This window comes from Colossoma macropomum, unplaced genomic scaffold (assembly GCF_904425465.1).
Source record: "Colossoma macropomum unplaced genomic scaffold, Colossoma_macropomum, whole genome shotgun sequence".
Lineage (NCBI taxonomy): Eukaryota > Metazoa > Chordata > Actinopteri > Characiformes > Serrasalmidae > Colossoma > Colossoma macropomum.
Window position 1 is genome coordinate 20,181,751 of NW_023494807.1, and position 23,609 is coordinate 20,205,359.

The 23,609-nt window shown below is 40.6% G+C and overlaps 1 protein-coding gene across 2 annotated transcripts; it reads left to right on the forward strand.

The window, feature by feature from the left end:
- The first annotated feature begins 2,166 nt into the window (after window positions 1-2,166).
- Window positions 2,167-22,504, forward strand: upf1 (UPF1 RNA helicase and ATPase). 2 transcript variants are annotated; one of them, XM_036556147.1, is made up of 24 exons: window positions 2,167-2,337; window positions 2,899-3,035; window positions 3,644-3,733; window positions 3,855-4,022; window positions 4,305-4,485; window positions 4,720-4,881; window positions 5,064-5,151; window positions 5,477-5,575; window positions 5,840-5,948; window positions 6,142-6,301; window positions 7,626-7,744; window positions 10,339-10,503; window positions 10,719-10,833; window positions 12,912-13,055; window positions 13,952-14,165; window positions 14,297-14,414; window positions 14,617-14,773; window positions 15,926-16,068; window positions 16,342-16,516; window positions 16,857-16,938; window positions 17,144-17,305; window positions 19,867-20,090; window positions 20,317-20,439; window positions 21,538-22,504. In XM_036556147.1, the coding sequence occupies exons 1-23, from the start codon at window positions 2,167-2,169 to the stop codon at window positions 20,434-20,436; spliced, it is 3,303 nt and encodes a 1,100-aa protein (XP_036412040.1). In that variant the 3' UTR covers window positions 20,437-20,439; window positions 21,538-22,504. The 2 variants fall into 2 exon arrangements, with proteins under 2 accessions (XP_036412040.1, XP_036412041.1); XM_036556148.1 differs by lacking the exon at window positions 21,538-22,504 and having other exon boundaries at window positions 5,064-5,148; window positions 20,317-20,436.
- The last annotated feature ends 1,105 nt before the right edge of the window (window positions 22,505-23,609 follow it).

Below are 23,609 nucleotides of genomic sequence, written 5' to 3' on the forward strand. Positions count from 1 at the left end.
GAGGTGAGCCCATCCATGAAATGCGACACATAATACTTTTTTGCTAGGGTCTCTCGTGGTGACCTGGGCATTTCACGTGTGACATCTTGAGCAAGCCCCTCATCTTTTACAAGACCCTGTTTAATGGTTGAGTGGCATGGTGTATATTAATATACATATATATATATATATATATATATATATATATATATATGTATATATTTATATAGTGGCATGGTATATTAATATATATATATATGTATATATATTTATATATATACATACATATGTATATATATATATATATATATAAATACATACCTATACATATATATATATATACATATATACATATACATATATATATATATATATACATATATATATACACATACACATGTACATATATATATACACACTGTTTTTCAATGGACGATTCAGGAAAGAGCAATTATATAAAACACACACACACACACACACACACATATATATATATATATATATATATATATATATATAGACACATACAGTGTAGTGTTTATATCATTCCAATTTTTACCTATATTTCTGTGTAAAACATTTTGAGATTTTGTAAATATAATGAAAGGTGTTATATATATAAAGATTTAGGAAAATAATAGTGGAACGTAGAGAAATTTCAAATCTAACAACCATGAATAACCTTGCAAAATACTAGCATGTGTATACATTAGCAACTATCTGGGATACTATAGCAATGGCCTACCAACACCTTATCAACCCCTAGCATACCAAAGCAACAGCCTAGCAACACCTTAGCATCCACATGGGATTCCATGGCAATGGCCTAGCAACCGCCTGTGATATTATAGCAATGTCCAAATGACACCTTAGCAACCATCTATAATAACTTAGCAACACCTTAGCAACCACCTGGGATACCATAGCAATGGCCTGGCAACATCTTAGCAACCAGCAAGCCATCTCAAACTTTGTTCATGAACTTTCACCTTGTTGTTATTATTATAAAATTTGAAGGCTGCCTACATACTAAATTCATACCACATGCATAAGCACTGAATACTGTATTTAGCAACCTGCCTTATAAGCTCCATTACTTGGGAAAGATGCTTTGTAACAGTGTTATAAAAGGAAGAAATGTTTGTCACTTTAGTTGAAGGCTCCTCATGTCAACACAATGTTTTTTACTTTATTAAACATGTAATATCAACTTGTGATTACTGGGATAAGCCGTTCATGAATCCGCTATCTGGAACTGTTATTTTTTTGTCTAAAGAAAAAATTGGATTCTAGCAGCAAACTACTATTTTGTAGAGATGGGTGAATAGATAGCATCAATGCTACTGATCATTATAAAAAGGAATTATCTGTAAACAGTCAACTTATGTGGCAGTTTAGTTTATACTAATGCAAAAATAAAGTTAATATCGTAATCATAGCAGTTTTGGGAGGAAACTACTTTAAAATGTCTGATTGACATCAGACAGATGTTTAGATTTGACCAATATTTCAAACCAGTATTTGATGATGTATTCATTGTACCATGGAAGATCAGAATGTTTAGGCAACCTTGGGCAATTATGCTAAAAAAAATCTGCATTTTACTTTTTTACTGCATTTCTAACCCTACATAAATTTCTCTGCAATGCTTATCCAGATAGAAATAGTTCTTATTAACATTTTATGCATAATTAGGAATCATGAATAAAAGGAATTACATTTCATAACAAGGCATAAAGACCTATCGGCTCATCCTTAGTTTCACACAAAATGTCCACATTTTTACTCAAGAAAACACAAAACAATTTAAATTTTTACACATGCAAGAAGACTTTGAAATGGCCAGCAGCGGTATCGGGATATCAGCTTTGTTGTTACTTGATTGATTGAGAAGAAAATCCCGCTCATCGCCAACTTTTCAAAAATGTGTGCAAGTTTGTGCGACGTCACTCCCGCTTTGCGTTCTACGTGTGCAACTCGCGCGGTGCTTGGTGTTTACGTCACCGTTTCGAGTGGGAGTTGAACCGAATGTGCTTTCATTTGAGAAACGTCGCTCGCTTCCAAGTTTAAAGGAAAACAATATCGGCGAACGCATTCGGGATTTTTGTACATTTTCATTGAGTTTGTGTCTGAGGGCTTGAATTGAGAAGGCACACGTCGCCAGTTGGGATATAAATATATGAAAACATGAGTGTAGAGGCGTACGGGCCGAGCTCGCAGACTCTCACCTTCCTGGACACGGAGGAAGCAGAGCTGCTTGGAGCCGATACCCAGGGCTCGGAGTTCGAGTTCACCGACTTCACTCTGCCGAGTCAGACTCAGACGCAAGGCCAAACGCAGAGCCAGTTGGACAACCAGGTTCTTTTCCTTTTATTCATCCTTTTCCGTGAAATAATTCATCGCCCCCCCCCGTCCGACTTGAATGCAGAAAAAACGAAGCTAGCTAGCTAGCTAGCAAGCTGGCTAGCGGAATTAGCGGGCTTGTTTATTTTCTGCGTGTTATAAAATAGCGTTGTGAGTTAGCTTAGCAGCGAAGCTAGATGCTAAAAGCTAAGCCTCGCCAACTAGCCGTGCCAATGTTAATGGCGTAGCTAGCGCGCATAGCCTCGCCGACCAGATTGAATCTGACAGAAACACACTTATAGGTTACATTATCAACACTATTCGTACAACGACCGGCTGTCTTTTTGCGTTGTGTTGCTTCAAACTGCAAGTCTGTGGGCTGTGTTCATTTGGCTAGCTAATTAGTCAGGTTGGCAAAAGTTAGCGCGACAACAGCTGGCAAAGCTAAGCTAGGCTAAGCTAGCTGAACAGGGGAGAAACGCGAGCTCGCCCGAGTGACATGCTGGCTTCGTGTACTATTCCTTTAAGGTTTCCCTGAAATTTAAACGTTGGTTTAAAATTTCTGTGTGTGTGAAGGTGAACGGACCAGACGGAGTATCGCAGAACGGCGAAGATGCTGTTGTGAAAACCAGTCAACTTCTGGCTGAGCTGAATTTTGAAGAAGATGAGGAGGACACCTATTACACCAAGGATCTTCCTGTGCATGCATGCAGGTAGACTAACCATGTGGTGACATTCACCTTCCCTTAGATTTACTTTGAGGTTTCTGTGACCTCTGTTAATGTTTATGTTTATTTAGACCATTATATATTCAAAAGAGGTTCTTTGTAATGAACGTCAATAAAAAGTTACACCCGTTGCTGACGGAAGAGTTAGTTGGAGCACAGACGGCATATGTAATCTTCACAGAAAATCTTTGCTTATAGAATGAGATGCTCTGGATCAGCCACATATAAGTGTATGGTCAGTATATCCAGCCAAGTGTCAGCTAGAGGGGTCCCCAGCATTGGGTTGTGGAACTGTATTCTCTTGAAAGACAGAGCACCATTGATTACCTTTGAGATGAGTTGGAGTGGTGTTTGTGATCCAGCACTAATCATCCAATATCAGTAGCTGAACTCACTAATGGTCTTGTGACTAAATTCAATCAGATTCAAGCAGCAGTGTTCTAGCATCTAGTGTTAAGCATAATAGTTGGATGAACAGATGTCGACAGACTTTATGAAAATATAGTAAATGTATGTTATTTGTATGTTGTATTGGTTCCTGAATATCATTTACCCAGTGGTTGGTGATTCAATGGCAATTTTTTTCCCTAAAGTTATTGTGGCATCCATGATCCTGCTTGTGTAGTGTATTGCAACACCAGCAAGAAATGGTTCTGCAATGGTCGTGGCAACACCTCTGGCAGGTAGGCTGAAAAGCTTTTATCTTTCTTTTTTATATGTAAAATTTATCATTTATTGATATAGTATATGTAATATTCTTATATAATTTGATTATTTGCATTTTATTTATTTTGTTTCACGCAGCCATATTGTCAATCACTTGGTGAGGGCCAAATGTAAGGAGGTGACCCTGCATAAAGATGGCCCATTGGGGGAGACTGTTTTGGAATGCTACAACTGTGGCTGTCGTAATGTCTTCCTCTTGGGCTTCATCCCAGCCAAGGCTGATTCTGTTGTGGTGCTCCTGTGCAGGTAAAGCCATCTGTGTTCTTTTTTTTCTGTAGAGTTAAAAGTTAATGCAGTAAGCTTATGTGGCAGTAGACGTTTAAATGGTTTATAACTTTTCAATGTTGAGACTGATCAAAACTATAAGCTTGTTATAATAGTTGGGTTTATTTTTTGTTAGGAGTAAAGAAGAAGTAGAGCATACATGAATAGTATTGCATCTCACATCTCAGGTTTTAAAATAAGGCTGTCTAGGGGCTGTTGACCAAAGTGCTAATCACTCACATGGGTGTTTGTTTGTGTGTTTAGGCAGCCATGTGCCAGTCAGAGCAGTCTGAAGGACATTAACTGGGACAGCTCACAGTGGCAACCTCTGATCCAGGATCGCTGCTTTCTGTCCTGGCTGGTAAAGATCCCGTCTGAACAGGAGCAGCTGAGGGCGCGTCAGATCACTGCTCAGCAGATCAACAAACTGGAGGAGCTGTGGAAGGTGCAGGAGGCCACTGCCCACAACTTTTCTGGGCTTTAGAAGTCTGAACACTTTGTATGATTGTGAAAGATCTAATCTTTATAGTACTTAAGTCATAGTCAACATGGGCAAGGACTTCTGTGAACTTGACTTGTATACACGTCACAGATACATTTATAGCCATGTTAGTGGCTGCTAGTGTTATTTGAGTGGGTGGTTTTGGCTTCAACCCCGTGTGTGGTATCTGATTTGTAGGAAAATCCTACAGCGACACTTGAGGATTTGGAAAAGCCTGGTGTGGACGAGGAGCCTCAGCATGTGCTGCTTCGCTATGAGGATGCCTACCAGTACCAGAACATCTTCGGCCCACTTGTAAAACTGGAGGCAGACTATGATAAGAAGCTCAAAGAGTCCCAGGTGGGCTAACATTAACTGCTTATATGTTCTCTATACCAGTGAATCATCATCATTAATAGAGTTTGTTTGCTGGATGGTTGAAATATGTTGTTGACAAGAGAATAGCACAGTTCTTGTTATAAACAGTGAGAAGTACTCATATATTCCTAATTTAGTTTTTTTCCTCCCTTTTGCGCTTTCAGACCCAAGACAATATAACTGTCAGGTGGGACTTGGGACTGAATAAAAAGAGGATTGCTTATTTCACACTTCCCAAGACGGATTCAGGTGGTAATATTTACTTTCGTCATCCTCTGTGTCTACCAGTGGTTCATATCCATCCCATCCCCAACTCCGTGCCCCATGCATCCCTCATCGATGTATGCACGGACGAGTCCAGTGTGTGTGTGTGTGTGTGTGTGTGTATGTATGTTTGTGTGTGCATGAGGGTATGCAAGGCTGTTGGTGTTAATGGGTTTTTGTAAGTGTTTGTGGTGTATCTCTGTGTATGTGATGGATATAAAATCAGTTTTGCGTTGTTTATAAAATCAAACATATTAAATGTGAAAAATTATGGAATCTGTTTTGAAGCTTAACTGAATGTGTTCTGTCACAGATATGCGTCTGATGCAAGGGGATGAGATCTGCCTGCGTTATAAGGGAGACATGGCTCCTCTCTGGAAGGGAATTGGACACGTCATCAAGGTCCCTGACAGTATCCTTCCTGTTTACTCCATAGGACAAAGCTGCTGTAATTGCAGTGCAACATGGATTATTAGGCTAGTGAGCTATTTGTGCTTCCAGAGAGGTCCCTGTTAGTGGCTCTGAACTGCCATCTCTTGAAATAAATAAATATAAATAAATAAATAATTGGTGCCAGGCAGCCAATTGTAAAACTGCTCATTATAGCCTGAATGTCAGAAACAGCTGTCTTCAGTAGGCAAATATGTTTAAGTTTTCCTTAAAGAGTTCTTCTCAGACTATGGTGATGAGATTGCTATTGAACTGAGGAGTAGTGCTGGAGCTCCTGTGGAGGTGCCTCACAACTTCCAGGTGGACTTTGTGTGGAAATCCACTTCCTTTGACCGGTTAGTAGTTTCTTAAGTGATTTTAGGCTGAATTGTATTTTTTTTTATATTTAATTTTGTGACATATAGTGTAGAATATTACATTTGTTTTGTTTTATTTGTAGCCCGCTTTGTATAATTAATCAAAAATGTGTATTGTTAGTTTTATTGGTCAATAGTGCTTTCCTGAGCTATTGTTTACTTTGTGTTAAAGCATGCAGAGTGCCCTGAAAACATTTGCAGTGGATGAAACCTCAGTATCTGGCTACATCTACCACAAGCTACTTGGCCATGAGGTGGAGGATGTGATCATTAAATGCCAGCTACCAAAGCGCTTCACTGCCCAAGGCCTGCCTGACCTCAACCACTCACAGGTGAGGACCTGTGGACTTGTACAATGATTCATTTTTGCTTTTACACTGCAGAAGAAGTTGTAATTCAGTTTCAGCCTCAGGCACTCTGCTCAGAAATATACAGACTGTCTGATGTAAATTGCATGCTAAAATCACCACAGTTCTTACGATTCTCTCACTGTAAATTTAAACCAGCACTGGTTTTATCAGTCTGATGGGAAACAAACTATTGTTTGTCAAGCTAAATGGTAGTAGCAAACAGTTGTCATCTATACATACCATTGAGCCTTGAACAGTAGCATGAACACATTCACGTAGGGCTGGGCGCTAAAACGATAACGATAATTATCGCGATATAACTTTTCCTTGAAGAAATAATGATTTGACATTTATCGCGGTCTGTATCAATATTGAATGATATGAATTTTGTTTATCGTGATAACATTTTGGCCATATCGCCCAGCTCTACGTTCACGTTATCCCATTTTTAAAATATTCCTGAATTTTGTTTCGCAGCCCTAAGTAGCAAGGAAATGAGATCGTAATGTGTATGCCGAACAGTACTGAACTGTGTTTAATTGGTTTAACGGATCATAATTGGTCATTTAGCACGTCTGACAGTTGGCACTTCTTACACAGCCTGCAGTGGTTCTGGTTTCATCTTGTGTGTTTTCACACTAAAGTACTTTGTGTTTTGGAGAGTTTTTTTGTTCACAACTTTTGCCACCGCTGTGTTTCAGGCCCTGTCCTTGACTAGTCAACAGCATCTGCTAGTGGATTTATTAGCTGACTAGTTGGCTACTTTATGCATCCCCTAGAGCACACACATGGTGCAATGAGGATGTGTTTGCTTATTAACTAATAGAATAGTGTTTTTATTTTATTTAACATTATATTAATGTTAATACTAACTTTCCTTGCGTTTTAAAATTTTTGTACTGTATTGTAGTACTTATTTGTAGGTATGTCAATGTGGAGTACCACAAACATCTCACTTGTGCTTGATACAGTATCTTATTTAGCCAGTGAAACCAGTTCTGATTGTTATGTATAATGCGATGGTTCTCTGTCTTTGTCTTAGAGTACATACTTTACCTCACGCAGGGCTAAACTATAAAATGCACAGGGCAGTGGTATTCCAGGACCAGGATTCAGAACCACTGGTTTAATACAATTGTTTATCCATAGACAATAGGATATATTTTAATCTCAAACTGTAAATAAAGTTTTAATTAATTATATGCTACATACAGATGCATTCTGTTATAACCTGTCTCTAATTTTATCAATTCCGATCTATTTTAGTCACTGATACTGAAACAGTAATGCTATGTTTTTTGTTTAGGTATATGCTGTGAAGACTGTGCTGCAGCGTCCTCTCAGTCTGATTCAGGGCCCTCCAGGTACTGGCAAGACGGTCACCTCAGCAACCATTGTTTACCACCTGGCCAGACAGGGCAACGGGTAAGACACGTAATTAACATGGGTAGACTGAACTATTTTTAAGTTTGCATATCACTGTGATCCTGTTACTCATTTATTTTTAGACTACTGTTCAGGTTTCAGGCTTAAAACCCAGGGCGCACTTCACTGACCAAGCAGCAAATGCGGATTTATCAAGAATACACAGTAAAGCGTATGAGTAATATTAAAATAGAAAATGAAACTATCACCTGCAGTGGAATTTATGGAGGGAAATACATTTCAACACAAGTTCTCTTTATTACTGATGAAATAGATCACTACCAGAGATGTGAGAAACTGTGAGTGTCTGTCTCTTCTAACTATTGAAAAATATTACCCTTACAAAATATTAAGAAACATGTAATTGTATCACCTTTTAAACTTAGATTTAAACTCACAGTATTTTGGGTCTTTGTACCACAAGCATTGTCTGAAATTCATAGGCTCGCTCGGTTCTAGAGCTACTCTAGAGATAAAGTAATTTCAGTTGTTAATTTCATTTAAACGCAGTTCCAGTGTTCACTTAACCTCACAAGCCAAACATAACATGGTGAAGAGCTGCCTACTTTGAGAGGAAAAGGCCGTTTGACTGATATGCAAAATAACCAGCTACTGACTGTTATTTTAGCGTGATGTGGGGAAGATGGTTTTCAATTCTGCACACAACGAATTGGTATGCGTTGACAAACGCACAAGAATATCTCGTTTGAAAGTTACAAAATGCATCAGAGAAAACTCTTGAATAACTTTTAAAGATGTTATGCTCTAACCTTCATAAACTGTTTTCAATCCACTGAATATATTTTGCTCTAAAAGGCTCAGTCATGGCCCACAAAGGACTTTTTATCAGGACTGATAAAACCTCCTGCACAGAAGTGCATACACATGGGCGTGTGAACAGTTAGTGAACCTGGCAAAATCAGTTGTGGCCAATTTAACCTATTATAGATATCAGATGCTCCATGTATGTAAAGGTAGAGCATCTGAGGCTGAGTGTTCACTATCTGACTTTGTTCTGCACCGGTTTCCCGTGGATATTCCAGTCTTGTTTTTTGCTATTTGTCATGATTGATATGCTGCCAGAATCGTGTAGAAAATATACTCCCAGCACATTTTCTCTTTTGTTGAAGCAAAACTACCATGAAAATGCTTGCTTTGCTGGCCATGCTGCGATGCTTCTGGTTATAAGCTGCCATTAGCAGAAGTAGTGCAGTTACTGCGCATGCATTACAGCAAATGAAAATCATATTGATTTCATGGCCCTATAAAATGGTTATTTCACGTAAGTAGTCTATAAAAAACTATAGTTATGTATTAGAGCAGCACTGTTTCATATAGTTAATGTAAATGAGTGCAAACGTAACAATTAAATCATTCAAATTTATCTGATTGTAAATAACTAGCTATGTTACATTAGTGACCTTGGATTGAGTAGCACTGCAGTAGAGTGTTCCACATCAGAAAAGCACTTCTGTACAGCTGTAAGCAAAGAATGTTTCATAGTTTTGTTCTCATGCTCCTCATCGGTCGCTTTCCACAACAGTCTCTGTAGCACAGTCACAATAGCAACCACTTCCAAGGAAAATGCATCTGTGGACCTCACTTGTGGAGTTTCACATCTTATTGAAGTCCTCTTATTGACTGGTTGACCTGTAGTTGAATGTCCTCTAAAGCCAGACAATCTTATTCTTTGGTGACACACTGTATGGTTGAGTAGACCATCATGTAAGGACGAAGCTTGCAATTTATCTGCTTGAAAACACAGGCATACTATGTAAAATGCAGCCCATCCGGACAGCTCTGCTTGCAGACAGTTATCAATAAAGGTGTTTCATTCACAATAACACTGTGCTTCCAGGTACTGAGCAAATATGCTGAGAAACTGAGCTACAGCCGCTCAGCTAAACACAGTGTGCGCTGAAATATACACGATAGGACAGTGCAGTCTCTGTATTGTCTATTTTGCAAGGACAGTTAAAAAAACAATCAATATCAACTTTTATACTTAGTTATTCTATTCTGTGGCCATACATGGACTTTGATAGAAAATGATGTGGGTTTTTTTGTTTGTTTGTTTGTTTTGTTTTTGCGCATCTGTTTTGTTAGCATACGTGTCTAGTTGTATTGGGCATGTGGTTTTGGTTGAGTTTGTGCGTGTGGTTAAAAACGATCTAAAATTGCACAATTATAAGACGGTTCTTAAAGAGCAGGTTATTTTATATATTAAGCTAGTTCGGAGCAACCAAAATTACACAGCCGGCAGCAATCCTGTGGTCAGAAACTGGCCACTGATGAATGACTGGAGTTGGGCAAAGCTGATAGTCAATCGCAGTGATACTGACACTGATCCTATGTAAGGATCATGCAGTCTTAAAGTGTATATCCATGCTTATCCAACCAATAGGTTTGTATTAAATGTATGTTGATGCATGCCATATTTGAGTTTGTGTGTGCTGTTGAGCAGTTTAAATAATAATATTATTATTTTATATTTGCTGTGCTTAGGTCTTGAAAAGACATTTAAAAGTATTTTAAAAATTGTGTAGGAATGCCAGTTAACCAACTTTTACCTGTTCCCCTTTTTTCTGTGCCAGGCCAGTGCTGGTGTGTGCTCCCAGTAACATTGCTGTGGACCAGCTGACAGAGAAGATTCACCAGACCGGGCTGAAGGTAGTGCGTCTGTGTGCTAAGAGTCGTGAGGCTATTGATTCTCCCGTGTCCTTCCTCGCCCTGCACAACCAGATCCGCAACATGGACAGGTAAAAAAAAATAAATAAATAAATATAAAGCTACATGTTCCATGTAGCTTTATATGTTTATTTTAGAGTACAAGTGACAAAAGTCGGTTACATGTTTTTAATGCCAGTAGATTGATGTAGCAGTGTTTTTTGTCGTTCTTTTATAGACTTTATTCCATTCTGTACACTTCACAAAGGGACATGAAGGCTTTATAATTTTGTTTGTTTGCTTTCAGTATGCCAGAGCTGCAGAAGCTACAGCAGCTGAAGGATGAGACTGGAGAGCTGTCCTCCTCAGATGAGAAACGCTACAGAGCCCTTAAACGCACAGCAGAAAGAGAGCTGCTTATGGTACTTTTTTTCTCTCTTCTTTTGGGTCTATTCTGCACTGAGAAACAAGCAAAGATGCGAATTACTAACCTTTCAGTGAAATTTTGAGATCAGTATAGGTCACCTATGAGATTGGCGCAGATTCAAGGTGAGATTTTGTTGTCGGATGACTGAAGTTCAGAAAGACTTGTTTACCTTCTCTGGCTTGCATTTTTCCCCCACCTGCATTCTGAGACCCGCCCCATAGGAAACATAGGAAATATACTCCCAGCACGTTTTTCTCGTCTGTTGAAGCAAAACTACCATGGAAACATCTTCTTTACTGGCCATGCTGTGATGCTTCTGGTTTAAAGCTGCCATTAGCAGAAATGGTGTGTTCAAAACTAAGAAAAAAAGACCAGTTACTGCGCATGCATCATAGCAATGTAAAATCATATTTAATTCCTAGCCCTATGAAATGGGTATGAAGTTCTGAAAGACTTGTTTACCCTCTCTGAACTACATTCGTTTCCCACCTTCCCACCCTTACTCTGCCTCTGATAAGATTGGCTTTGACCCTGATATTCATACCCTAACCATCTCATTCCTAATGAAGGCAATGAGAACTAGCCAGTCAGAGGCAGAGTGGGGCGGGTCTTTGTGGAATGCTGGTGGCAAAGGCTTCAGTATATATCTTTACGTACTCGTGAGCTGAGGAGACAACAAGCATGAGGAGTCTGCTGAACGTGAGGTCAGTTGCGCTCATTATTCTAACTCTAGCAGACCAAAATAATGATAAATAAAAATTGGAGCTGGTCGGCCCTATGCATGTCGTGTAGCCCCGGCAAATTGCGCAAGGGCCCCTTCTGCCCTTTGTGTCAGCCAACCCTTAATTCTTCAGTGATATGAAGCTGAAGTCAGCTGTTCTTCAGCTTCTCATACCGAGACATCAGCATTCTACTAACTTTTTATGCTTGTTATGAAAAGAAGGTCCATAATATGCTGAAACGGCATAAAATTAAGATAATACAATGCTTATCATACATTTTTTAATGGAGAAAGTACTCACAGTTTGGGTTTCTTTGGTTGCTTGTGCAGCCATCTTGCCAGTTCTTCTTTTTTTCCTCATTACGCTCCGTTTGGAGTGTGCCTCTGGAAAACCTCCATTTGGAGGGCCATGTAGCCCTAACACTTCACCCTACCCCTCTATCTCAACAAAAGTCGGGACACCCTACCCCTAGACGTGAACGCACAAAACGGAGGGGTAAGGGCTATGTGGTAGGGATGAGGGGTGAAATGGAATTGGGCCATAGGCTGACTGATGAAGCGAACTGTTGTAATGGAACTGTAGTTGGAGTACTGGGGTGTCAGGTGTGACTGTGTGGCAATTGCAGATGGATTACATGGCTCAGGGGTCAGCTAGGAGGGCACCATTTGTAAGATTTAGCTTAGGACCCCAGGGAGGTCAGGGCCAGCTGTGTTAACAAAGATCTGTAATGTTGAATAAAGATGTGGCAGTTTTGTGGTATTCAACATAGATGCCTTAGCTAGGTAGGTAGTTAGCTTAAGCTAGCTAGCCAACTGTGTAGCTCACAGTTTTTCTAAGGTGACGTGGTAGAGAAATGTGAAAATGTCAACTCCTGATGTTTTGGGTTTTGTGACGACACAGACGTATTCCTTGGTTTCAAAAATCAGACCTAGGGTATGACACTGGGCTACGCAGAGGGGTCCGTGGTTGTTTTTAGTTGTTTCTCTTTACACATGTGTTCTCATTCTTTTTACCCCTTACCTGTTTGCATTCCTGAACATATACTGTTGGTTTGGAATTAAAATAAAATTCATTTAGTGCTAAAATTGGAAACAGTGTTGCACAAAAGCAGCGTAACCCTGTGTGTTTTAGTGGTATGTTTCCCTTTTGGCCATTGTGCACGAAACGTGTTTATTTGCAATAAACTGATGTTCTGCAAAACATAGAAAACATGAGTCAGTTACTAGTTACTAAGATGGTTTTACCCCTGTAAGCAATATTCTCCGATAATGCACAATAGAGACTTTCTTTTTTGATGACTGGAACTCTGACGGGTTTCCTCTTTGTTTCCCTCACTTTTTCTCTTTCACAGAATGCAGATGTGATCTGCTGTACTTGTGTGGGTGCAGGTGATCCTCGCCTGGCTAAGATGCAGTTCCGCTCCATTCTGATAGACGAGAGCACCCAGGCCACTGAGCCAGAGTGCATGGTACCTGTAGTGCTGGGAGCCAAGCAGGTACTACTCAAACGAGTGGATTTCACTTGACTTAATGACTTGGTAAAGCTAAATAGAGTACACTCTTAGACCAAGTAAACATTGGGTCAGTTTCCCAGACCTAGATTAAGCCTAGTTGTAGACTAAAAATAACTTCCAGTGTTGATTTCAGGTTTAATTTGGACTATTGGCAAGACTAGGTTTAATCCTTATTCATGTAAACCAGCCCCTTATGAGTTTACACTGATGCTGTAAAGGGTTAGGGGGAAAACAGGGTAAAGGGGAATTTTTTTCAATAGGTCTGCGTAATTTCATGCAGACAATGCCATTCACAGTGCTTTGATGTCCAGTGGTGCTTTGTAGAGAAACTTGCTGAGATTTTCTTTACAGCGCTGATGATAGGAAGTAGGGGTCACAAATGTAGTATGATATAATTTTATTTCCTATCCAGAATGACCATTGACCTATGTTTGTTTTCTGTGTCTTTGTGTGTGTGTTGATAATGCAAAAAAAATTTCTTGGGTCCTATTTTATCTTACAACGACATGCATGCATCTCTCTGCCATTAAATAAAAAGGTTTAGTGCTAAACTGTGTCTCAAAACTAACATTAAGTAACGTCTCAGGCCTCAGGCAGAGTATTCAGAGGTAACTGTTACAAGCATTAAATGGATGACTGGTTCCTATCACCAATGCTGTGAACAATTCTGACTCACCTTTCACATTAAACCACTCTGAATGACTTGGTTTTTACATGTGAAAAATTTAGTTGTCCAGAAATTTTGAGTAATCGGTACAGTTTCCCTTTAAGTACAAGTATCACCAGTAGGATTGTAGCCAAAAAACTTACTTAGCTCAGCTATGCCTGATGGACACAAATGAACGTTGTTAACTCATCTCACCTCTGCCCCTTATCAGCTGATCCTGGTGGGTGACCACTGTCAGTTGGGCCCAGTGGTGATGTGTAAAAAGGCAGCTAAAGCAGGATTGTCTCAGTCCCTGTTTGAGAGGTTGGTGGTGCTGGGCATCAGACCCATCCGTCTCCAGGTGCAGTACCGTATGCACCCTGCACTCAGCGCCTTTCCCTCCAACATCTTCTATGAAGGATCCCTCCAAAATGGAGTCACTGCCGGTATGCACAACGAATGTTTGCGTATTCTGTGTATATCAGAGTGTGAACCTGTGTTTTGATGCGCCAGGCATCTGTTAAAACAGTCTGTTATTTGTATTAATTTTTTTTTCTCTTTTCCTCATCCACTTTAGCTGACCGCCTCAAGAAAGGCTTTGATTTCCAGTGGCCTCAGCCAGATAAGCCCATGTTCTTCTATGTGACGCAGGGCCAGGAGGAAATCGCTAGCTCAGGCACCTCCTACCTCAACAGGTACACACTATTAGTTTAACTACTTTATTCTTAAAAATGGCATTTGTGGCTGAAATGCTACCTGGAAATGGTACTGCAGAAGAGTTGAGTGGAGTAGACTGCTGAAGTATTAGAAATATTTCTTATCAAATGTCCTTGCAAGTAGCACCTGGCTTCCACTGAGAGCAGGTAATGAGACGTGTCTATGGGGATTTTTGTACAGGACCGAGGCTGCTAATGTGGAGAAGATCACCACTCGCCTACTGAAGGCTGGAGCCAAACCTGACCAAATCGGTATCATCACGCCGTACGAGGGACAACGTTCCTATCTGGTGCAATACATGCAGTTTAGTGGCTCTCTGCACACAAAGCTGTACCAGGTACACGCAGTCACTTGCACAATGCCCGTCCTTGCTCATTGTAATCACTCATAGTTTTTAGTTTTACATTTATTTTGGAGATTTAGACGGGTGTAAATTTGGTCTGAACGGTTGGTGGGGACCAGCGTTCGGAAGTTAAAGCTTATATTTATATGCAGAAGTTTGAACACCCCTTGGTCAAATTACTTTTTTTTTGATTTTCTAAGTGGAAATAAGTACACATTCCTACAGAGAACAAACTTCTGCACATTTTAATGCACAATTATTTTGTTTCCTACGTTTTTTTGAAAAAATGCATAAGTTATGGCACTTTCTTTCCAATCTTTTAAACTCAGCAAATAAAAAATAGTGCACAAATATTTTCAGAGAGATCCCATATTTAAGTTTGTCCTCTGTTCAGCATGTATTTACTCCTTTTACAGTGTTGCATGTCTGGATTCTGTTAGATTTAAAGCATGAAAACATTTACTGCAAATTTGAGAAGCTAAATATCCCAACAGTAGACAGTGCTGCTGGTCGCTTCCTAAATCTCATGCCGCAACCCTCCAAAAAAGTAGTTTAGGGTTTGCAACCCCTCAACTCCCCAGGGGAAAAAAATATTACACACAACTTCTTACAGACGCATGGAAGAACAAGTTTGGGTTTTATTGGGAATATTTGCAACCATCCAATAGCTGTTTCACAATGCCACTCTGAACGAAGCAATGCATGATACTTTTTTACTTTTATTCACATTACAATAAGCAAAAATATGTTCTGAAATGAGGAAACTGAAAGAGCTGCTTCAGGTGGCAGACCAACCCAGATTTATTTTGCATAATTTCAGAAAAGTCAGGAAGACAAAACTCCACTATTATCAAAGTAGTTTTACTTTGGTAAAAGAAAATGAGGTAATATTATTGGAATTCATTAGCATTGGTGAGGTATTTGTTTTCTGTTTGTGTGTGTGTGTGTGTGTGTGTGTTTTCCCCCTCTTGAAGGTTAAGTGCCATCATCCAGGCCTGTTAGTTGTAACAACACTTCTCCATAATTGTTTGCCAATGGTTGTGTGCATTGGTAGATAAGACAGTAGTAAACTGCTCTGGCAGATATAATGCTGGATAGTGGCATGTATGATTACTATTGTGTTCCATTTATTTCGTGTTTCTGTAGGAGGTGGAGATAGCTAGCGTGGATGCCTTCCAGGGCCGAGAGAAGGACTTCATCATTCTGTCCTGTGTCAGGGCCAACGAGCACCAGGGCATCGGCTTCCTCAATGACCCGCGTAGGCTCAACGTGGCCCTCACCAGGGCGAGGTAACCCTTTACCTAGTTATCCTATTATTTGCCTTTTTGTAACTAAAGAGTGCTTAATCATTATTGAAAATGATGATTCCAAGAGTGGGATTAATCATAGATTTGCCATGAATTGGGGAATGGTGAATATCTCATTTCAGCTAAATCATACCTACAGGCTGCTTTTCCAAAATGACTGACTGATGATCAAGAAATACTCAGTATTGACAGGCTGGAAGTGTCTTTTCCATGTTAGCAACGATCAGTAAATCTATGTATGTTTTGTGGTATCAGGTATGGTGTAATCATTGTGGGGAATCCTAAAGCTCTGTCCAAGCAGCCGCTGTGGAACCACCTGCTGAACTACTACAAGGAGCAAAAGGTTCTGGTGGAGGGACCTCTCAACAATCTGAGAGAGAGTCTTATGCAGTTCAGCAAACCTCGGAAGCTTGTCAACACTATTAACCCTGTGAGTGTCACTACCAGACTACACACATACACACCAATAACAAAGCAGGAGTTTCTGCAGGTATCTCTCGATACCATAGGTATTGGTCTTGAGGTATTCAGTCTAAGTCTGTTTTAGGGCATTGGTTTGTTTCAAGCTGTTATAGATTTTTTTACTCAGTTTATTCAACTTCTTTTGGGAGGAAAAATCAGCCAGATGACCTGCACAGGGCAAAATTGGTTCCCACTTGCATGCACATAAACCTAAAGTTTGTTTCCTCTGCTGTTCTCAGTTATTCAGAAAAGTATGGTTTTATGTTAGAAGTAATATTACTTACAGTTGTGTGTTTTATGTAATTTAGGGAGCTCGGTTCATGAGCACTGCGATGTATGATGCCAGAGAGGCCATGATACCTGGATCAGTGTACGATCGCAGCAGCACTGGTAAGGAAGCCCAGTTCACCTCTTATACTTTTTATTTCCTACACAGCACAGTTTGGAGCTTGTAGTGCTATGGTACCCAATGTGTACCCTTTACAAATTTTTTACCTTTCTCTACCATGTCTGATTCAACTTCTCAGCCGGCTCTCAAGCTGGAATACTCATAGAAATTGGACACAGATTTAATTTTCTTTCTTTGCTTTTATAGGACGTCCGTCAAATATGTACTTCCAGACTCACGACCAGATTGGAATGATTGGGGCAGGGCCAAACCCCATGGCCTCAATGAACATCCCTATTCCCTTCAACCTGGTTATGCCCCCCATGCCCCCGCCAGGCTACCTGGGTCAGGTTAACGGCCCTGCTGCTGGTAAGATGGTGCTGTGCTTTTACGCAAGCCTTTAATTATTTCTTCTCGGTCCTATTAGGTCTGTCTCAAATACCTTTTCTAGACTACAGAGCTTTAGCAGTAATTAACAGCATATACTTGAAGTTTTGTCCTGCGTATTGAAGTGAGGGGGATCCGCGTCCAACATCGGTGTTGAAAGCATATCCGTAGCTTCTTCTCCTGTAAAATCTGAGTCTTTAGGCTAGCTACTTTCCTTGCAGAGCGCTGTGGCACTTGCGTTGCAGCTTTGTTCCATTTATTAGATCCACTAGCCTCTCTTGGCAGTAGGCTAGAGGTAATAGCACAGTCCATGCACACGTTAGCCAGTGCTTCATAGAAGTGGTCTAACTCCGAGGTATGAAGGTCATACGTTGCAGCCTTAGTAAGGGTCCAGTACGCAGGGCACTGTTTGCTACTCCCCTGGTAGTACATGTTGTCTGGCACCTCGTTAGCATTGTGTTCACTGCTGTGAGTGAGCGGGATATTAGGAGCCTGAGATGGGATATATTTCCATATTTTAACAGTGCAGTTAAAAATAATATTGTACAAGAACGTGCTGACAAAATGTATTGTGGTGTTGCCACGCCATGTTCTAAGTCGTTGTTCAGTTGTTGTGTGTGTGTGAATAAGAACAGTTTATCAGGGTTCAACGTTAACTCACGCAAGCGGTCTGAAAATTCACTGTCCCGAACTAAATTGTTACTGTTCCGAACAAATTTTTGTATTTTAAGGTAAATAAGCACACAAAACTAATATATTTAGTTATGGTTATTTATTCTTAAAATAAAACATTTTTAAAAAAACTGCTCAAATTCCTACCATTGATTTTATTTGTATTTTATTATAAATAAATTCACATTAAAGCTGTTAATAATCTTAACGTTAACATTTGCACACATAAGTTGGCAAATATTAACTTACCTTCTGCAAGCCATGTTGGTACAATACTGGCTACCAAGTTCCAGTCCATTTTTAATTCGAAGGTCTATTTCATGTGGGTAGTCGGTGAAGGGTCTTTCTCTTTTAACCGTGTGATATGCTGTTGTGACTAACTTGGTCAACCTGGAATCGGCTTCACTGTTCATCCGTCGTATTCACATGTCAAGCAGCCCAGACGTGCTAGCATCTTTTTTCGCTGCCACACACGCAATGTGACGGAGACTTTTTGTGACATTTATTCTTAGAAGTTGTAGTTCTGACAAAAAAAAAGGATTATTAGGTTATTCCCTACAAAGTTTACAGAACATCTCGGGTACAGAGGGGTCAAGGGGTCAAAATCGACCCATGAGAATTAAGTTTTCCGTGACGGAATGAAGCTGCGGACTCGCTTTACTTCGTATTCGTGCTTCGTTGACATTTTCCTGTGCGCCTCGCTCTGACGTCATTTGTCAACAAATGAAACCATTAAATGGATAAAACCATTTTTGTGTGGCGAGGGGTTAAATATTAAAGTGAATTGAGTTTGGTCTGTTACATTGTTCTGTCAACACACTGCAGCCCCCACGTGAACTTGCCCGATCAAGTGAAGCCGGTCCAACTCGACATTCGTCATAATTTTGCGCTGCTGCGGCTCATAAACATTTAGGCTGATGTTTCTGTACCAAAAAATTAGAAGAGACTTATTGCACCCGCTCCGTGTTCGAAGAGGTTTCGAACGAAACAGCCGAACGTGACTGGAGGAGAACGAGGCTGCGGCATCAAAGAACAGTTTAAAGAATCCGAGGACGTGAACCAAAGAAGTGGCCGTGGCAGAATAACGTGCCCTTTTTACAGCGAATTCGAACGCATTGTGGGTGGTGAGCCCTGCTGTCAACTATTGGAACTCCATAATCGCTCTTGTGATGCTGGCGAAGACAAAATTGAAAGCTCCAGGAGCAACAGGCATTCGCTGGCTGTCATGTTTGTTTACCTCTGGACGAGCGCGCCACGTGAAGCATTGTTCTTTCGCGCATACGGGTCGGTTTAGGAGTGTGATCTGCTCAGACTAATGTTGCGTACAGGTCACATTTTAAAAGATAATGTGAACAGCCGAACAAAAAAATCGCATTTGGTGGGAAAATCAGATTTGGGCCACTTTTGGCCCAAATTTTTGCCTGCTGTGTAAACGTAGCCTTAGTGTCGTGTTTGGCATTGTTTTCAGCAAATTAAAATTAAAGATGCATTATGGACCATAACTTCGTTGTCTTAAATTTTTTTTGAGAACCCTGAATGTTACAGTATTTTGCAATTTACCTTTATTGATGGCCTACATTTAGCCAAGAAAAAAAGAAGAATATCTGAATCCCAAAACCCAGCGAACAAATACCTGTTTACCAGTACTGATGGAGGCATGGCTACCTTAGGAGTGGCTGTATTTAGACTTAAAGCTCTGTATGTTTGAACAGATTTTACTGTTACCAGATGAACTGAGTCCACGATGAACTGTTGGTTTTAAGAGGTGCATCTAGTGTGTCTGTTGGTTTAGGATGTTGTTTCCAGTGCCTCAAATGAATGAAAGTAGTGATTATTAGCGCTATGTATTTATGTTTCTCTTTTCGACTCAGGCCGTGGAGCTCCGAAGGGTAAGACGGGTGGACGTGGGGGTCGTCAAAGGAACCGTGGCGTGGGTAACCATGGCAGTGGGCAGGCCAACATGGCCAGCAGCCAGGCCAGCCAGGACCTGGTGTCTCAGCCCTTCTCCCAGGGCCCCCTAACCCAGGGGTATATCACTATGAGCCAGCCCTCACAGATGAGCCAGCCAGGCCTGTCCCAGCCTGAACTCTCTCAGGTACGCACACAATCTTTTTATCAACTGTCCTTGACAGCAAATGTGTGTACATACACATAGGCATGCATTTGTCTCCACACACACACAGTGCAGCTCCCTATTCATACATGCATACTTATCATGTTGTCCACATCTGAGCCCTCACTGTCTTTTTTCCATACAGGCCTATACTCAGAAGATCTAATTTTTTTGGTTCTTTTTTCCTCTTTCCTTCTTTGCTTAACAGGACAGTTACCTGGGTGATGAGTTCAAGTCGCAGATGGACGTGGCATTGTCCCAGGATTCCACATACCAGGGTGAACGGGCATACCAACACGGAGGAGTGACCGGACTCTCTCAGTACTAGAGTGTAAGAGAGATAAAAAGAATTCTATGCATGCCATAGAGAGCAGGCTAAGAGTGGAGCTGCAACAAATATTCATTATATTCAATAAATGCTGTGGGATAATGCACACTTGTTTATTGAGCTAAATGCTATCTTGTCACCTGTAGCACAGTGTCCAGCTCTGCACACCTGATACATTTTAGGCTGTGATTTGGCATGGCTTGCAAGGCTCCATTCCTGTCTGATTTGAGAGACAGTATCTTAACTCTGCGTGCGCTCAGAAAAATAGCAGTTTTCTACTGCTCCAGATTGATAGCTAGCTAACGTTCTCAGTTGCATTTTTTACAGTGCATAAATGCATGCATGCATACATACATCATCCAAACCGCTTATCCTTCTGGGTCGCGGTGGGGTGCTGGAGCCTATCCCAGCTGTAATTGGGCGGAAGGCAGGATACACCCTGGACAGGTCGCCAGTCCATCGCAGGGCGTGCATAAATGCGAGCGTGCTAATTATTCGACTGCACCACAAGTTAAAGCCAACATGGCTGAGCTTGGCGCATACTCCAGTATAAAGCAATTTTGAGTGGCTTAAAGACTTGGAGCCCTCCTTCGTTCATTGGCAATAGTTGACCAGAAACTTACTTCTTATCATACTCTTTTAGTTAGGTTTAATTAAAAATCAAATACATAAATAGAATTTATGCAATAATAATTAAAATAACAGAACGATTAAAACTCTTTTTACATTCAGTTACTAAAATTAAAAGTCTTCAGCTTTTCTTATTAAAGAATTTTCAAATATTCAACATACTATTCTTAAGAATATATTAAACTGAAAATATTTGATAGTTGCAGCCCTAACAAACAGTAATATGAATAATTTAAGGTTTCCTATCTCCCGCTTTTAGGCCCACGTACTGCACCATGATGTGTTTTTGTTGATCTAACAACCCTAATTCAACTAAGGAAACTGATGATAGATAATGTCACTCAGTGATATCACAGGTGCAGAGAAAACAATATACTGTGCAGTACAAGTGGAGTGGAGTTGTATTAAGCATACTTTATGACACCTTAGTGTAGATGAAATGCTGATGGAATTCTTTCCCTGTGTCCTCAGGTTGTTGGAACGGGAGCTAGGCCTATGCTGAGCTTAGTTCATCAGCATTTTAAATCTGGGTAAATATTAAAAAAGAACAAACATGGATGCCCGTTTTCCACTGTTACAACTGAAGCACCATGGTGTGAGAGCAACAGGAGAGAATCAAACCAATCACATGAGTGAAAAAAGAGGGAGAAAAGCAGGACAGGAAGAGAGAACGAGAGAGAGAGTGGAGGGGGAAATCACCTCACCACTCACTAAGGCTGGGGAAGGAGGAGAGAGGAGGAGACGCAGCGTAGGAGGAGACGATGTGGGAGAGAAAACAAACGAGATCTTCGATCTGCAACTCCGCAAAGTCGAGGCGCCTCCTGGGGAGCAGGGGGGCCCCTCCCCTGCCTCCTCTCTCTCGCTGCCAGGCTGCAGCTGGCGGCCGCAGACCTCGCTCTGCCACCCGAGACGGAGAGAAGACGAAGTTCTCTTATAAAACTACCTGCAAAAAATACCAAGCTTGCTCTGTCGTCTCCACAAGCTGAAAGAGGGGGTGACGTCTTTCAAAAAAAGAAAAATATATATTAAAAAAAACGCTTTCAAGCAGCTGATTCTGGGAAAATTTTCCCTTCAAAGTTGAGATCTGACATTCAGGTACTGCCACCGGACATCTTGAGAATGGGGAAAAATCAACGGAGGATGCTTGTGTTATTTATTTTTGTTTTTTTGTTTTGTTTTGTTTTTTTTTGTTTTTTGTTTTTTTTTCTTTTTGTTGGTGGTGGTTTCATCTCTGAAAACGGTGCCAGGAGTCACTAAAGAAGGATTCAGCTCAACTTTGAGGAAAGTTTTCTGCCTGAAGTCTGTGGAGTAGAGGTTCAGGAATGAGAGCCTGTGAGAGATGTCACTTGCTCTCTGCTGTGAGACTCTGCTCTGGGTGATTCACAAACAGAAAAAAGGAAAGAGGGGGGAGTCTTTTAAAAAGGGGCTTTGGGAATTCTCTTTTAAATAAAGGCTAAAGATTTGTATCTGAATAGCAGACATGGAAGGGCTGAGAGAATTTTCTTTTTTTTCTTTCCTCTTTATTTTAAATGTATTTTGTTAATGTAGAATAGAACATGCGGTAGAACAGCGTTTGTTGATTTAGACATGGCAGTTGAATGGCTTGTTGATTTCTCCATACTGGGATTACATAGCAAACTTGCAGTCACAGGCCCACCAGACAATGAGCCAAATAACGCATAAAAGCCCACGGTAAAGCCGCCATGTTTTCAACTCGCACAAACACCCTCGCACATTCACTGGAGTACAGGAAACTGAAGTCGGAGAGAGATGTTATGGGTTCAAAGAGAGTTAAACGAATGATCTGAAGCTGTAGGAAGATCCAAACCGTTGCTGTAGCGTGCAGGAGCAGTTATAGCGAGTTGGGCAGCTAGACTTCGTCATGTTTCTAGGGCTTCAGTACTGTGCCAAAAATCAGGATGCTTCTGCTAACAGGCAGAGTCGCAAAACCAAGGTTGAATTTCCTTTCCTTTTTCCCCCCCCTTAAACCACCCCACGTGCTTTATAAATCCAGGTTGACCGATGCTGATATCTGACTCTGTTGAGTTCTTGGATTGAACTAGCCACATTTGTGAATTTGACCCATAATGGCAGAGTGACCATACAAGAACAAAATAGCCCAGAATCACCAGAGTCGCAGTGGTGGCTATTTGTTAAAGGAGACTGAAAGGGCAGACGGGTGAGATTCTCTCTGTTTGTGTCTGTTTCCCACGAGCAGACTGAAAAGAGGCTGCTGTGCTCTTGTCTCTTGCTTAACTTTGGATGCCAGTGTGCATAGACAGTAGTGTTCTGCTACGGAGGTGTGTGTATGTGCCTCCTTATTAACTGTCCCTCTTTTGTTTTGTGATTAGTAGTAGTTTTATCATTTTTTTTTTCTGTCTTGTTTCTGTTCCTTAGTTTTTTGTTTTTTTTTCTTTCCCCACCGTCTATTGATTTGTTAGCACCATGCACATATTTCATTTTGTAGTCTTTATGAATGTGAGGTGTACCACATTATCTACTTTCAGCTGTTCATCACAATCCAAGAGTAATTGTCATGTTTT